At 39.3% G+C, this 16,385-nt stretch overlaps 1 protein-coding gene across 1 annotated transcript in view; it reads left to right on the forward strand.

The window, feature by feature from the left end:
- Positions 1–380: 380 nt before the first annotated feature.
- coro7 (coronin 7) overlaps positions 381–16,385 on the forward strand; it is a 106,399-nt gene continuing 90,394 nt past the window's right edge. The window contains exons 1-6 of the mRNA XM_060892810.1: positions 381–521; positions 8,117–8,213; positions 8,862–8,942; positions 9,150–9,220; positions 13,494–13,677; positions 14,819–14,895. Of these exons, the coding sequence (XP_060748793.1) occupies positions 462–521; positions 8,117–8,213; positions 8,862–8,942; positions 9,150–9,220; positions 13,494–13,677; positions 14,819–14,895 (570 nt within the window). The 5' untranslated portion in view covers positions 381–461. The remainder of the gene's footprint in view (positions 522–8,116; positions 8,214–8,861; positions 8,943–9,149; positions 9,221–13,493; positions 13,678–14,818; positions 14,896–16,385) is intronic.

Raw genomic sequence — 16,385 nt, forward strand, 5'->3', positions numbered from 1 at the left:
TTTCTATCTCTATCTCTCTCTCTCTCTCTCTCTCTCTCTATATATATATATATATATATATATATATATATATATATATATATATATATATATATATATATATATATATATAAAAGGATGAGTAAGAACTTTGTAATAAAGTGTCATTAATTCTCAGTGTTTTCTAAATGGTGGATTAATAATATGATCAGTCATATATCCGTTATCATGCCGTAAATATAACCCTGTTGATGGTTAACAAAACCATGCTAACGGAGTGTATTACTGAATAGATAAAGGGAAGGGAACGAATGTGAGTGAAGGTTTATTGGTGCCTTCACTATTTTATCTACGTAAAAACAGACCGCGTCTGAAGCTCAGCCAATCAGCGCTCAGGATTTCACCCATTCTGCTTCACTAAAGCTGAGCGTGACAACACAGCGACACCCGGAAGGCACGAGACGATCAGTGAGGAGCCAAGAATGAATCGCTTCAAGACGTCCAAATTTAAGAACACCACTCCGAAGATCTCTAAGAAAGATGTGAGTAGCATTTCTGAATGAAAGCATGAAACCAGACGTGTGCTTTTCCTACATACTTCTAAAAATCTGTTCGCTGTTTCGGGCGGAAGACGCGATTGTATCTCAAACGCCTTGTTTATCACTAGGAAGTGCACTACACAGATAGTACAGTGAATGACACTATAGCCTACTGTAGTGCACTACATGTTTATAGGCACTTGATTTGGGCTTCGGCCGGAGTCTCTCTGTAAGGAGTGCCTGTGTATGGAGGATGTCTAACATCTCACTTCCTCCAATATTGACAAACTTAACTAGATTTGGACATTTTACACACATGCGGCTCTGAATGTTAAACATTTCACTATGCAGTTTATTACTGTGTAGTTTAATGGAATTATAGTTGCTGTGTTTTCACTCTGTTTTGCATCAGAGCCTCTTTCTGTGATGCAGTGATCAATGTTATTCTACATTAGATCACTGACCTGATCTGAGATCCTGCATTTTTCTGCAGATTTATATGATCTTGTTTGCTTTTCCATTCTGTTTGAATTTGCATGATGTATGAAGCCCTTTATTGTCCTGTTTGTTTATCTTCATTAATAGTCTGTAACCCTGACTTTAATGCTTATTGATTTTAATCTGTATGTCTTTTGCAATATATAATTTTAAAAGTCAAATTACACTACTTGAGTTGACAAAACCTCAAATTTACAAAAAAATAAATAAATAAAAAAAAAGGCAGTTTTGGCTTCAAAAGTGAATGAACAAATGAATAAAAATGGTTCCTCAGTCCAGTTCAACTGAAAGATCCCCTGCCCACTTCTACATTTATAATCTTATGTCCTTATGGGGAAAAAAACAAAAACTTTACTTCTAAATTTGAAGGAATGATGCATTTATAATGGACATTGATTCCACTTCATTCTCTATTTCTTGAGGTCTCCAGAGGTAAAAGTATCTCATGTCATTTAAACTCAAGCCTTCATCCTCAGCTTCACTCTTACATCAGCTGAGAAAACTGCTGTGTAATTCGGTTATTTCTTATTGGTTTTATTTTATTTTATTAATGTTTTTTTATATAGCCTTTTAAGTCATATTCCCCTTTTTAAAACTTTGCTGTTGTGTGTACAATGTGTAAGTGCTCTTCCCCTTTATCATGATGATGATGATGATGATGATGACAAAGTTTTAACAGATAGTATATTATTGCTGTCTATTTTTATTATTATTAGTAGTAGTAGTAGTATTATCCAAAAAAATATGGAAGTAATTCCAACAACAATAACAAAAAAGTGCATGTTGTTTGGGGGGAAAATAAAAGTAGAAATGTCCTGACATTTATTATTGGCAGAAAAAAACATTTTTGTCAAAGAAAATCCCAGGTTTTCTCAGACTAAACACAAATTCACAAACTATGTAAGGTTCAGAGGTCTTATACAACCACATTTTCAGTATTTTCTGTCTCACACCTTAAACCCACATCTCACACAGAACATCAGTCATGACCTTGTCATTTATAAAGTTAAATTCACAAGTGATTCCTTGTTACAGGAAACAACTTCATAGTTTATTTATTGGCAGATGCTTTTCTCCAAAGTGATTTACAAGAATATATACTTATCCAAGCAAATAAAAGCAACTAATAGGGTTAAGTGCCATGTTTGGTGTTGCTTTAGCAGTCTTGAGATAAAAGCGGTATGCTGCTGTTGGTGTTGTGGTGCATAGTTAAATGCATCACAGTGTAGGAGGCAACACTGTGTAACCCAATGCCCTCCTAATCCCATTAAATTGATGCAGTGGCAGAATATGTGCATTGGGGGAGTTGCTTTATTTAAAAAAAAAAATAGTTAGCAGTGGGGAGCTTCTGGAGGAGAAATGTGTGTTGCCAAATTCAGATTCAGTTGCTTATTACATAACAGTTTGAGTTATTGACTGCTCTCACCCCTGCCTTTCCCATCTTGTTAACATTCTAAAAAGGGTTTAACAGTTTCAATGTGCATCACAGGGAGGCTATTACATGTCCTTGTTTCTGTAGATTCAAAAAAGGTTTGTGTGTGTGTGTGCAACAGAAGATTTTAGTTTCATCTCAGTTTGTGCAGTGAGTTTCCTTTTCCTTCTTCCTGTTTGCAGTCTTAACTTCTAACTTCTTTTTCTGCGTACTGAATATTGTGTTTTGTGTCTTACTGAGAGACAGAGAGAAAGACAGAGAGAGAGACAGAGAGAGAGAGACAGACTTGTTTTTCTCAGTTTGGATCCTGCTCTGGCTTGTTCTTTATGTTAGTTAATGTGACATGCATTATATGATATAATTTAAAAATAACCCAGAATGATCTGTTTTGCGGGGGACACGGTGGCTTAGTGGTTAGCACGTTCGCCTCACACCTCCAGGGTCGGGGTTCGATTCCTGCCTCCGCCTTGTGTGTGTGGAGTTTGCATGTTCTCCCCGTGCCTCGGGGGTTTCCTCCGGGTACTCCGGTTTCCTCCCCCGGTCCAAAGACATGCATGGTAGGTTGATTGGCATCTCTGGAAAATTGTCCGTAGTGTGTGATTGCATGAGTGAATGAGAGTGTGTGTGTGTGTGTGTGTGTGTGCCCTGTGATGGGTTGGCACGCCGTCCAGGGTGTATCCTGCCTTGATGCCCGATGACGCCTGAGATAGGCACAGGCTCCCCGTGACCCGAGGTAGTTTGGAAAAGTGGTAGAAGATGAATGAATGAATGGATCTGTTTTGCTAACCTGTAACAATATACAATGTTAGACAGACTTTGTATAGACAACTCCATGAGAAAAAATAAACATGAATTGCATTAAATAAGTGATGTTTTGAGATTAAACATATGCAAACATCGTATAGTTGTATTGTAACTGTATTTCTAAATACAGATTTTGTAAGCGGTGCATTTATTTATTTATTTATTTTCTTAAACATTAATTAGCACAGCCACAGTTAATATTGCATTAAGAATCTCCTGGTGAAAATAGCAGCACTGAACTGCTTCCTGTAATATCTGACATTATTATTTATTCTCATCACACAGTGCATTACATCACACTGAAATTTTTTTGTCGCATATCCCAGCGTCGGAAGTTTGGGGTTAGAGCACAGGGGCAGCTATTATACACCCCTGGAGCTAAAAGAGGTTTAAGGGCCTTACTCAGGGGGCCCAATTGTGGCAATTTGGCAACTAAGCAACTAAGATTTGGGTTAAGATATCACACAGCAAAAAAGGTCCCTGAAGCTCTAGTTGCAAAATATCTTAACCACCATATTATGCACTAGGGTTGGGTGATTTGTATACCATTTGTATACATTGTATACTGTATCATATGTTCACTTTGGTCTTAATGTGACTTTATAACAATTCCAGTTCCAGTAACACTGAAAATGGCAGTGTTTTTTGGCATGAGTGTTATTTATATATCTGTGGGACAGGAAGTGACACAGAAGTGCTAAAACTCAGGTAAGGTCTCCCTCTGGTGCACTGTGTGTCCAGTGGGCTGACTTGTGTAACGATGCATGAAAAGGGGGGTTCAGTACCTGGGAGGAAGTTCCTAATGGTAAGTTAATGGGTTTATTTGCCTTGAGACCTTGAACGGGCCAATGAATCTGGGACTGAACTTCTTATTTGGGACTTGGAGTTGGAAGTTTCTTGTGGACAGAATGGTCCCATGGCACCATTTGGCCTGGTTGGTACCCTGGATGTGGACGTGTCACCGATCAGCCTGCAGAAGACCCCTCTGTTCAAGACGGTATTCTCAGAGAGGCTGTAAACTCTGAATATATGGTGAAACAGTATATTTCCATGGCCGTGGATAGGCCTTTGAGGGGGACCAGTCTACATGCCTTTGAGAAGCAATCTATGATGACTGTGGTTCTGATTGTTGGGAATTGTTTAATTTCTTCCATCAACTCCCAGCATATGGGGACAATAATTAAGGAAGAGGGCAGAATGGGCTCTTAGCTGGCAGGATTACTGATGGGGTCATGTCTCTTAGATAGGGTGTCTGCTTTGCTTTTCTTGAAACCTGGCCTGAAGGTTCCAGTAAAGTTAAACCTCGCGAAAAATGGTTTGAGTATTTTCACGCTTTTGATGTATTTTAGGTTTTTGTGGTCTGTGGTAACCTGGAAATGGCATCGTGCTCTCTCAAAAAAAAAATCTCCACACCTTTAAGGCCACCTTGATTGACTGGAGTTACTTGTTCCTTACATTATGCTTGGCCTCAGCTGGTGTTAGTTTCCTGGAAGAGTAGGCACTGGGGTAGAGCTTGTGTGGTGTCCCATGGCAGTACGACAGAACTGGATTGGTGGCTGCGGTAAAATCTTTCTTGAGTCTTTTAAAGGCCGCCTGGGCAGTGCTATTTCATGAAGCTTATTTGGTTTTCCTTTTAACAGCGAGGTGAGGGAGCAGCTACCATGCTGTAATTCCATATAAAATGACAGTGAAATGACTTTAGTACCTTTACTGTGGTGGGTATTGGCCAGTAGGTTACTGCTCACACTTTGCTCTGGTCTATTTTTACCTCCTGGTGACTGATGATGTATCCCAGAAATGAAGTCACAGTGTGAACGAATTTGCGTTTCTCTGCTTTGACTTAAAGTCAGTCTAAAAGGTGTGACAGGATAATTTACATGTGGGATACATGTTCTTCCTTGGTTCTGGAGTTTATGAGCATTATCATTAATGTAGGCGACTGCGCATTGGTTCAGCAGGTTCCACGGACATGCTGATGCATAGTGCCCCCTGTTGGTAATGAACGCCGTCTTCCACTCATCTCCTTCCTTGATTTCATATGAGTTTATATGTTAAACAGATGGGTTTCCCGCAATTGTTCCAGTGCTGAAGGGACTAGTGGGAGGGAGTATGGGTATTTTACCATAATGGCATTGTGAAGCCTGCTGGGAAAGTTAGATGGAATAATGAAATCTAAGAGTCTCCTCAATAAAGTGCTCTATTGTGTTTCTGAAATTGACAGTGGACTGGGTCGCCTTCAAGGACGCTTTACAAGGTACAGTATTTCAAGACAGATGAAATATAGTGTAACATACATTCGTCGAACATTTGCCCAGGACGAAGGATCACATGCAGCTGCATGAGATAATAACAGAAGAGAGGACTATACACAAAAACATACAGTACAAGAGATAGGACTCTACATAGTACACGATACATACACAGAAAAATTAAGGACTCCTAATACATATGCATTTACTGATAGTGAAGGTTGAAAAGGTGGGTCTTAAGCCTTGATTTAAATTCAGACAGAGTGGTGATGGTTCTGAGTGCAATGGGTAGGGAGTTCCATAGTGTTGGAGCAATGACAGAAAAGGATCTGCCACCCACAGAGGATAAATGGTATCTAGGAATACAAAGAAGTTCAGAATTTGAAGACCGGAGTGACCGTGAAGGTACATAAGATGAGAGAAGATCGGAAAGATGGGGGGGGGAGAGCATTTAATGCCTTATAAGTGAGCAGTATGATTTTATATTTTATGCGAGATGAGACTGGCAGCCAGTGAAGATCAAATAATATAGGGGTGATGTGGGTAGATTTTTTATTGGAGGTTAACATTCTGGCAGCCGAGTTTTGTGTGTACTGTAAACGTGAGATTGAGGGAGCTGATAGACCAGAGAAGCCTGAATTGCAGTAATCGAGACGGGACGTAATCAGAGCATGTACTAATGTTTCGGCATCATTTCTGCAGATAAAAGGTCGCAGTTTGACAATGCGTTGTAAATGAAAAAAAGACGTTTTGGAGAGGCTGCGAATATGGGCATCAAAGGATAGTGAGGGGTCGAATATGATACCTAAATTTCTAACAGTAGCTGAGGGGAAAATCGTAGTAGCATCCAGATCAAGACTAAAGTCCACAGAGTTGTTTTTTATTAGAGATGGAGGACCAGTTATCAGATTGTCGGTTTTATTCAGATTCAGGCTAAGAAAATTTGAGTGTAGCCATAGTTTTAACTCGCTAACACAGGAGGAGAGTGAGGATTTTACATTAACAGAATCTGGTTGACAGGCAGTATATAACTGAATATCATCAGCATAACAATGATAGCTAAAACCATGTTGACGAATGATGTTGCCAAGCGGCTGAATGTACATAATGAATAGTAGTGGGCCAAGAACAAAGCCCTGTGGGACACCCTGTTTAAGTAAGACAGTACGAGATTTGGAATTGTGTATGGAGATGTGATATTGCCTGCCCGTGAGATAGGAGGAAAACCAGGATAGTGCAGAGCCTGATATGCCAAATTCCGCTAAGCGGGAAAGTAATATCTTATGACAGACAGTATCAAAGGCAGAGCTGAGGTCTAATAACAGAAGCATAGAGAGACTACCTGAGTCTCCAGTGAGTAAAAGATCATTAACAACTTTTACTAGCGCGGTCTCCGTGCTATGCTGTTGGCGGAAGCCAGATTGAAAAATATCGAAGAGGTTGTTACCAGCTAGGAATGACTGCAGCTCTCCATAATCTTCGATACAAATGGCAGGTTGGAAATAGGGCGGTAGTTGGATAAGTCTGCCGGGTCCAGATTAGTCTTTTTGAGTATGGGAGTAACAGCAGCAGTCTTAAGTGACACAGGTACAGTAGAGGAGATAAATGACATTAATAAGGTGGGAGATGGGGGCAGAAATCGCCGATGTACAGTCTTTTTGCAGGATCAAGAGTACATGATGAGGAGTTAGATTTTTGTATTAGCTCAGTGATTAATGAGGAATTGGTTAAGGCTAGGGTTGTCATAGAATTATTAGATTGAGATTTCATATGCTCATCGGTAGTTGGTTCCTCACCAAATGTCGCATACAGAGTATCTTCTTCTATTCATGGGAGAAGAGATGGTCTTTGGTTTTGGACCGGAAAAGTCCTACCTGGAGCTACAATGAGACAGTTTGATGTGTAATATAACCCAATTTTCTGATTATCAACGGCTGTTTTTATGAGAGTTGAGGCACATGGCATGGTGGAAATGTTGAGATCTTGTACCAGTTGATGGTGGATGAGGATTAATAGAGGAACCTGAATCTAACAAGGCTTAGATGTGATGAGATTGAGCGGCATAACTGAGACAGACAAGTAACAGGAGATTGAGGAAACAAGTAACTAGGCATTCCTTGGTAGCTGGGGTTCCTGGTTTATTTGGGCAAACTGTACAGCAGTTAAGGCAATAGAGGCACCATTGCTGAAGGTGGTGCCTATGATGTTCCTCAGATGATATACAATTCTTCCCTAACTGCATGGGTTTAGGTGCCCCCTGAGAAACAAAGTGAGATGCTTCACTTTAGGTTGGGAAGGTTTGTGGGGCTGCTGCAGATGGTTGAATGCAATTTAGGTTGTTGAGTCACATAGCCAGGGTAATGTACTGAGAAAGAGTTAGCGACTCATCCTTGCCGGCCAACTCTGCTTAAAGGGTTGGGGTTTAGTCCCTTCTGAAAGACGGCCGCTAACGCTGAGTTATTCTTTCCGCCCTGGGTGGCTATAGTACGGATTTGAACACCGTACTAAGCAGCCAAGTTGTCACCTTGGTGTAATTGCCTCAGAAACACCTGTGTCATGTACCTGAAAACTTATTTAAAAAATTGTGATGAATTTTGTTTTGATTTCCTTTTTAGGAGTGGATCTCAAATGTGCGAGGAAGCTCCCTTAATTCTCAGGGTAACCATATTAAATCCAGCTGCAGCATTGTGGCCTTCAATACCGACCAGACTGGTAAGTTCATCTTTCTTTAGCAGTTTAATACATATGCTAAACGCAATAGCAAATAGCAAACAGAATATTGTCTGGTGTTTTCAGTATTAAACAAAGTTAACCTGAGAACTTAATTATAATGGCCATCCTGCATAATCCCAGGACTCATATAGACAATGCTGAATGTTCACCCTGAAACATCTTTCAAACACACTCTACTGTTTGACTATGTAGTATAAAAGAGTACAGAAGATAAATTAATTTAATTTAAGCTTTACATTTATTTATTTATTTATATTTTACTTATTTTTTAAAAAAATTTATATTTCTGAAAAGCTGCTTTGAGACATCATGAATTGTTAAAAGCGCTATACAAATGAATTTAATTGAAAAAAATCTAATTAATTTGCGTCTAACTTATATAGGAGCTTCAAACACATTACGGAGTCGGGAAAGCCACTGTATCCCCATATATAAAAATAAAATATATATAATCGCACTAGATCAGTTGTTTATATTTGACATAATGTGTAAACATACACAATTCTGTGTCAAGTAAGTATATTTATAATTAACTCCAATATAGTCTGGTTTTCTTAATTTCTTTTTGAATGTTTTTTCATACTTTCTTCCTCTTTCCCCTTGTTGTCCTCTGCTCTTTCTTTGTAGGCGGTGGGATGGTTGGGCTAAGCTCACTTGATCCTGGGCCTGATGGCAAATTTATAGTAACTCAGATTCCATGTCATACGGGTAAGACACCAAGTAAACCATCAATGTACTTTAATTGTAACTGTAAAGCTATCTATATTTTACATATTTGATTACAATTCTGAACAGACTTTAGATTCTTTAGATTCGTAGTGTCTATAAAAAAGATTTTCACTCCTGGGATTTTGGGCTGACTTTGAGCAACCATCATTAACAAAACACATTTTTCTGCACCTTTTCTACTATTAGACCAAGTGACTGATCTGGATTTCTCCCCATTTGATGACTATCTCTTAGCCACGTGCTCAGCTGATGAGACGGTAATGTCTGTGCTGCTTTCTTTTTGTTCAATTTTTTTATTTATATTTACAGATCCTCATATTGCCATGAAGAAAGAAATAAAAAAATAAACAAACAATGAGAGAGAAATCAAAACATTAAGCAAATCTGTAACAATCATACAGTATTTAGCATTAAACTTTAAGAATGAACAGGGTAATAAGGATGTTATTGCTAGTATAAGGTTAACTAATCCCTGTTCACAATGAAGCTGGAACACTCTCGCACTTCTTCTGCATTATTTAAATATTCAAATATTAAATTCAATTTTACTTGTATAGCTTTTATCAATAGATTACAAAGCAGATTGACTGAAATCATGTTTCATGGAATCCCTCATGAGAAAGTCACAATTGATAATGGTCACAAATAACCTTTTTAGACCACGTCTATGGCAGAAAGCCGTATCTCAGACTTAGACTGTTTTGGGGAAGTCTTTTTAAGGTACAGTACAAGAGCTGAGTCACAAGGACAGCAAGCTCCACATGAAGATGCAGCTCCCTGACAAAAGTCTTGTCGCCTATCCAAGTTGTAGGAACAACAAATAATAATTTGTCTTCTAGTTGATCATTTGGAATCAGAAGTTGCCTTTTTTACCAAAATAAAATCTTATCATGCCTTGATTTTTAAATATTTAATTAGGACAGAAAGGCCAGACTTTGCTTAGACAAAAGTCTTGTCACATCTTTGAAGGATTCAACCAATCACAGATTAGAGCGTCACCTGTGAGAAATACTGTAATTAACACATTCACAGATGTGTAGAAGAAGAAGCCCAGGACACCCAACCTTCTTTTGAAATGCATCTTGACCAGTGACAGCATTGTCAAAGCTCCAACCACAGACCAAAGTGCTGATCATCAAGAGCCTGAAGACCAAGTCTCCTGTCTCCTGCTACATCTTTAATGTGTCTGAACTTCAAGTGGAGAGTTTAAGAAAAATATTTGAAGAAACCGGTGAAGTTCATGACAGGCCCAGGTAAGGCAGACCCCGTAAGACAACTGTTCGAGAGGACCATTTGTTGGTTCGACAGTCCAGAGCCAGCCCTTTTTCAACTGCAGCAGAGCTACATAACAACTGGTCACCAGAAACCATCATTAAACAGAAGACAACTAAAAAATCGTGTTGCATTTGCCAAGGCCCACAGCTTGCAGGAAGAATGGACTGTGGAAAAGTGTCAGAACATTAATTTTTCCGATGAATCATCTATTGAACTGCATCCCAATCATCGCAAATACTACAGAAGACCTATTGGAACCCACATGGACCCAAGATTCACACAGAAAACAGTCAAGTTCGGTGGAGGAAAAATCGTGGTTTGGGGTTACATTCAGTATGGGGGCATGCGAGAGATCTGCAGAGTGGATGGCAACATCAATAGCCTGAGGTATCAAGACATTCTTGCTGCCCATTACATACCACAGCAGAGGGTAAATTCTTCAGCATGGTGGCGCTCCTTCTCATACTTCAGCCTCCACATCAAAGTTCCTGAAAGCAAAGAGGGACAAGGTGCTCCAGGATTGGCCAGCCCAGTCACCAGACATGAACATTATTGAGCATGTCTGGGGTAAGATTGAAACCAAAGAATCTTGATGAACTCTGGGAGTCCTGCAAGAAAGCTTTCTTTGCCATTCCAGATGAAGTTATTTGAGTCATTGCTGAGACCTATGGATGCAGTCCTCCAAGCTCATGGGAGTCATACACAATATTAATTCTTTTTCCATTTCACCATGACATTATGTTCTGTACTGTACATTATTTCTGTTAAGTGACAAGACTTTTGTCTAAGCAAAGTCTGACCTTTCTGACCTAATTAGATAATTAAAAATCAAGGCATGATAAGATTTTATTTTGGTAAAATAAGCTTAATCTAGAGGCCTTTGCCTTTCATATAAGCCACTTCTGGTTCCAAATGATCAACTAGAAGTCAAGTTATTATTTGTTGTTCCTACAACTTGGATAAGCGACAAGACCTTTGTCAGGTTGTGTATAGAGGGCAGGTCTGAGTATGACAACCATATTTAAAAGGATGAGCCAGTAGGTAACACAGGTATGAGGTCACCCAGGAACATAAAGCCTTTAATACACTGCCAACAACCCTGATTGATTGTGGGAGACAGGGGGCAAAAGCATTAAAACAGCCCAGTTGACCTTTAATGTTTAGTAAAGAGCCTGTACCTTTTGTTCAAAGCAGGTGTGGTGGATCATAATAGACCAAATGTTTGCTTAGATACTGTGGGGTGAGACCATTGATTACCTGTTGGTTAATAGGCCATTAGTTTTTCTGCATCAGCATTATACTTCTTAGCTTAGCGCTGTTTCATGTTTCAGAAATGAAAATACATTATCTTAGTACGTTATTTTCATGAGCCTCAGTTGACAGACTAATGTCAATAATTACACCAAGTTTGTTTACTTCTGCACATTCTCACTTTCTCTTTAAGGATTACTTTATAATCTGAAGGCTGATTTCCTGTGCCCCTAGTAGGCAAATAATGATCAGAGGACAGTGTTAGGTAATTTACTACTTTAACCAGTACTGTGTCAGTATTATACTGAAACCTAGCTGGTGGACTGTATCTTTTTTCTGTGGTTTTGGAAATAAAGTGTATGCTTGAAATAAACCTATATTTCAGGTTTTAAACCCTTGTCATTTGCAGGAGTCGGGTGCAACAAACAGAACCTTTTTTGTTTTTAACAGAGGCCTGATTTTTTGATATTCTTCTTTTAAGAAAATGCATAGATGTAATGGTTTTAGGATCGGGTGCTAATTGGAATGCTAATCGCTCCAATGTTATTTTGTTAGTATAATTCTTGAATAAGGGGGGCACGGTGGCTTAGTGGTTAGCACGTTCGCCTCACACCTCCAGGGTTGGGGGTTCGATTCCCACCTCTGCCTTGTGTGTGTGGAGTTTGCATGTTCTCCCCGTGCCTCGGGGGTTTCCTCCGGGTACTCCGGTTTCCTCCCCCGGTCCAAAGACATGCATGGTAGGTTGATTGGCATCTCTGAAAAATTGTCCGTAGTGTGTGATTGCGTGAGTGAATGAGAGTGTGTGTGTGCCCTGTGATGGGTTGGCAGTCCGTCCAGGGTGTATCCTGCCTTGATGCCCGATGACGCCTGAGATAGGCACAGGCTCCCCGTGACCCGAGGTAGTTCGGATAAGCGGTAGAAAATGAGTGAGAGAGAGTGAATTCTTGAATAGAATGATGGGCAAAGCAGCCAGTGTTTTTGACTTACTACTAGTACACATCCAAAAATGACTCCAATGACCGAGACCATAACCGATTACAATGGGTATTGATGTTTTAATGTGACTTGGTAGGCCGATATCAATAGTCCTGTTCGGTAATAGTTCTTTAACAGTGGCTTAGTGTCAGTCCATGGATTTTACATCACAAATGTAGTCTTTTAAAAAGTGTATAATATCACCAACTGCTAGAATTTAACCTATAAATAGGAGTTGCTCTTGGTGAACCTCTGACCCACTGGTATTAAACTTTCTTAAATGCAAACTGCAATGTAGGCTGTACACCCTTTCATAACATTTCTTGTCTTGACAGGCCTGTTCATAAAGTCTTACAAGCCTCACATACCATTGTACACACCACTGAATACACAATTTAACATTACATCCAGATTCCTGCAAAGTAACAAACTCACACGTTACATAAACTCACTCTAGATATTTTCTTGGGGACTAGAGGAAGCTTAACTTATTCCTTTCTCTGAAGTGGAGTTCTGTCCCTCCTGATATCTTCGCTTAAAGCTCGACATTTCTTTTGTCAATTTGCAGATGATATAGCTTATTCTCTAGAATTAAATGTTTAAAATTTAGCTAAATGATCTGCCAAACCAGACAATAAAACATGAAACAAGCACAAAATGTTTAGCAATAGGTTTAATAATCTTAGATTTGTTATCTTAGGAAATACTACACAATACCTAGTACCAATATATGCACTTAAGCACCCCTAGTCCTGAGGGGTATACAAATTCAAAACTCAACTTAATTTATTTATAGATTAATAATATAAAGGCAGTTAAGGTAAGTTTCTTTTTTCACATTCACTTTATTCCATTGGTTTGTGTCACATGGTAGTAAAAGAGGCAGTGAAGGAAGTAAATACCACTAACCGCAAAGATGGGGAAAAAAAACAGCAGTAAAGAAAACACCAAGATGGCATGATATGTGAACAAATAATATTTTTCTCTTTTTCTCTCCCTCTCTTTTTTTCTCTCCCTCTGTCTCTGCAGGTAAAGGTATGGCGTCTGTGTGATCCAGGTCAGGAGCAGGCTTTAAGTGCTAATGCATCTTTAAATCCTGGTGAAGGGAGACTGGAGCTGGTGCTTTTCCATCCCACTGCTGCAGGCTTGCTGGCAGTCGGCTCTGGCAGGGGCGTCCAGGTCTGGGATACTAACAGAGAAAAAGGCCTGGCAGGTACATGCCACACACACACACACACACAAACACACACACACACACACACACACACACACACACACACACACACACACACACACATATACATATACTCTATATTTAACAACTTAAGTTTCTTTATATGTTTTCATTGCTAAAAACTAGTCAAGTTTACAGCAGCACATAAGCATTGTGTCTCCGTCCCCACTGTTCTCGACTGTCTTGTTTCTGTTCTTTCTTTGTGTAAATTGTCCTTGTTTTGATTGGCGTAGCCTCTGGTTGTTTACAGGGCTGAATGTACAGTCCTCTGGGGTCTAAGCTGGAGCAGGTGAGGCAAAAGATTGAAGCCTAGTGGCTGTTTGATCCTGGCACCATGATGGCTGCCGCTCACTGCTGCCACCTACTGGCCCTCCATCTCTCACCACCCACTTTTGACACCATTCCTCATAACTTGTTTGGAACTCTTGCTTTGTTTGTGTTTGTTTTTATGTGATGTCTCCTTACAAACTTTATGATATTCAATAATTAAAGTTGAGTGCCAAGATGAAGTGTTACTCAAGTGTTCGAGCAATTCACTTATTTTTGAGTGTGCTTGGCTAGGCCATCTTAGGATAATGAGATGTGGCCTTTTATATATGTTTTTAACTCACATTCCATAACACACTTTTGTCAGCCTGTGTTCACCATGCACCTTCATTCCTGCTGTTTTATGTTTGTGTGCCTTTCTGATCTGTCTGATGTGTCTGTATATGTGTGCAGCTTTTCTTTTAGCTGTGACCTCTATAAAGTAAACTGATATGATTTTTCAGACACAGTGGCATTGGTGTCAACTGACATGATTAAAATGAGATCTATTTTTAGATCGATTTGTTTTTGTGGGTAACATAAATTTAATTTTAATATCCCTTAAAACCAATAATATCACATGATCTGTTTTAATTCATTTGTTTTAGTGTGAAGTTTATTCAAAGCTATAAGGTGTGCATATGTAGACATTTCTGGCATTAAAAAATAGACATGTTAAACTCAGATACTGTTTGTGTTGGTTGATGATGGCTAGTGTAAGAGAAAAATCATGTCAGTTTCAGTTTGAAGTTACTACTGTATTTCTTTTATTTACTAAGAGTGTGTGTGTGTCTGTGTGTATCCACGAAAACAGTTCTGGAGCAGCATAAGGAGCAGTTGCAGGGTCTGGCCTGGAAAGACGATGGTTCCTTACTGGCCTCCACGTGCAAGGTGAGTCAATGTCTTTGGAAGGACCAAGTCCGAAGGGTTGGTAATTGAACTTGGATACTGATATCCAACCAATGTACCATCACAATCACAGCATCACACTACCCAATACCTAATACCAAAACAATACAGCAACATACAAATTAACATTAATCAATCCAGGCTGAATGATTTCAATGAGCAATTTTAGCCAGATGAACACAAGCTACCAATAAAAGAAAAACATTCAGCAGGTTTATCACCGAAGATCTAAAGAAAGAAAGAAAGAAAAGAATAGCATTGAAAATACATTTCAGCAAAGCTTTTATCTCTGATTGCAGTCAAACCTCACCTCCTTCAGGAACTAAAGTATCTAAGGTAGCTGTATCTAGAGTGCTATTGCACTATCTTGCCAGTAGAGGTCATTAGAACATCTGTTTTCCAGGCTGCTCGCCAAGCATTTTGTGAAGCTGAAGCCTTTCACGGGTCTGTGTAACCTGTCTAGGTCAGGTGATCACTCATTCCTATTCTACACACAAGAATGAAGAATCTTTCCACTGTCACTTCCCTTGACCCATAACCTTCTCTGCTCTAGTGGCACTCAGCTTCCAAACAAGCTGGGATCTGTAAGAAAGAATTTTATTGTGCATAACTTGTATGTGAAAAGTGAAGTAAAGGCATCTTCATATTCCTCTTCTCTATTCTTTATTATTTTTATTATTATTATTATTAAAGATCTGTAACAAGCATCACACTGAACCCTCTAAGACCGTATACTGCCCAGAGATCTGTGAAGTTATATGACCCCAGTGGTATTGCAGTTCTACCCAGACTGTATGCATGCTGTGTGAAATTTGCTGTAGTTGTAGTCCCCTGGCCTACGAAGCATTTGCTGCTTTATATTCTTAACTAGTCGAATGCTTCAGAAAATAACATTTTGTAGTTTCTGTGGCAGTTTGCAAACACATGAATGCAAACATCAGCATTTTTGTGCAAACTTCTGAACAATGAGCAAGATATAGTTACTGAATTATTCTAGTGTTTTTAAAGCAGTTGCAGTGCTGGGTAAACTTATGTATGTTTGAAGACACAGAATATTTGTTGCTATTTGATTGCAATATCAGTGCAATGACTTCTTGGTGTGAAAGATAGATATTTTTCAAACTGATGAAAGGTATAAAAGTCACTTAGAAAAGTGATAAAGTTTTCTCTTAATTATCTTAAAAGGCTAGGATAATGAGACCTGTTGTATAAGGTTAATGGTGACTTTAATTAACATCGCTGATACTTAACAAGCAGGATAAAAGTCTTGAGCTCACAGGTTGTCTCCCCTTTGGCCCTGTGTCCTGCCTGTGCCCAGTCCCACATGTCACCTCTACCATGCCCCTGTGGAGAATTCTCTTTAATCAGGCCTTCAGCTCACCTCATTTCTTGGCAAGTCATAGAATTATGACCTCTTTAAGTAGAAGAAAGATGCAGTAGCAGGTTTTTACATGGTCCAGTCTGTGATTAGT

This window comes from Tachysurus vachellii, chromosome 18, assembly GCF_030014155.1.
Source record: "Tachysurus vachellii isolate PV-2020 chromosome 18, HZAU_Pvac_v1, whole genome shotgun sequence".
Classification (NCBI taxonomy): domain Eukaryota; kingdom Metazoa; phylum Chordata; class Actinopteri; order Siluriformes; family Bagridae; genus Tachysurus; species Tachysurus vachellii.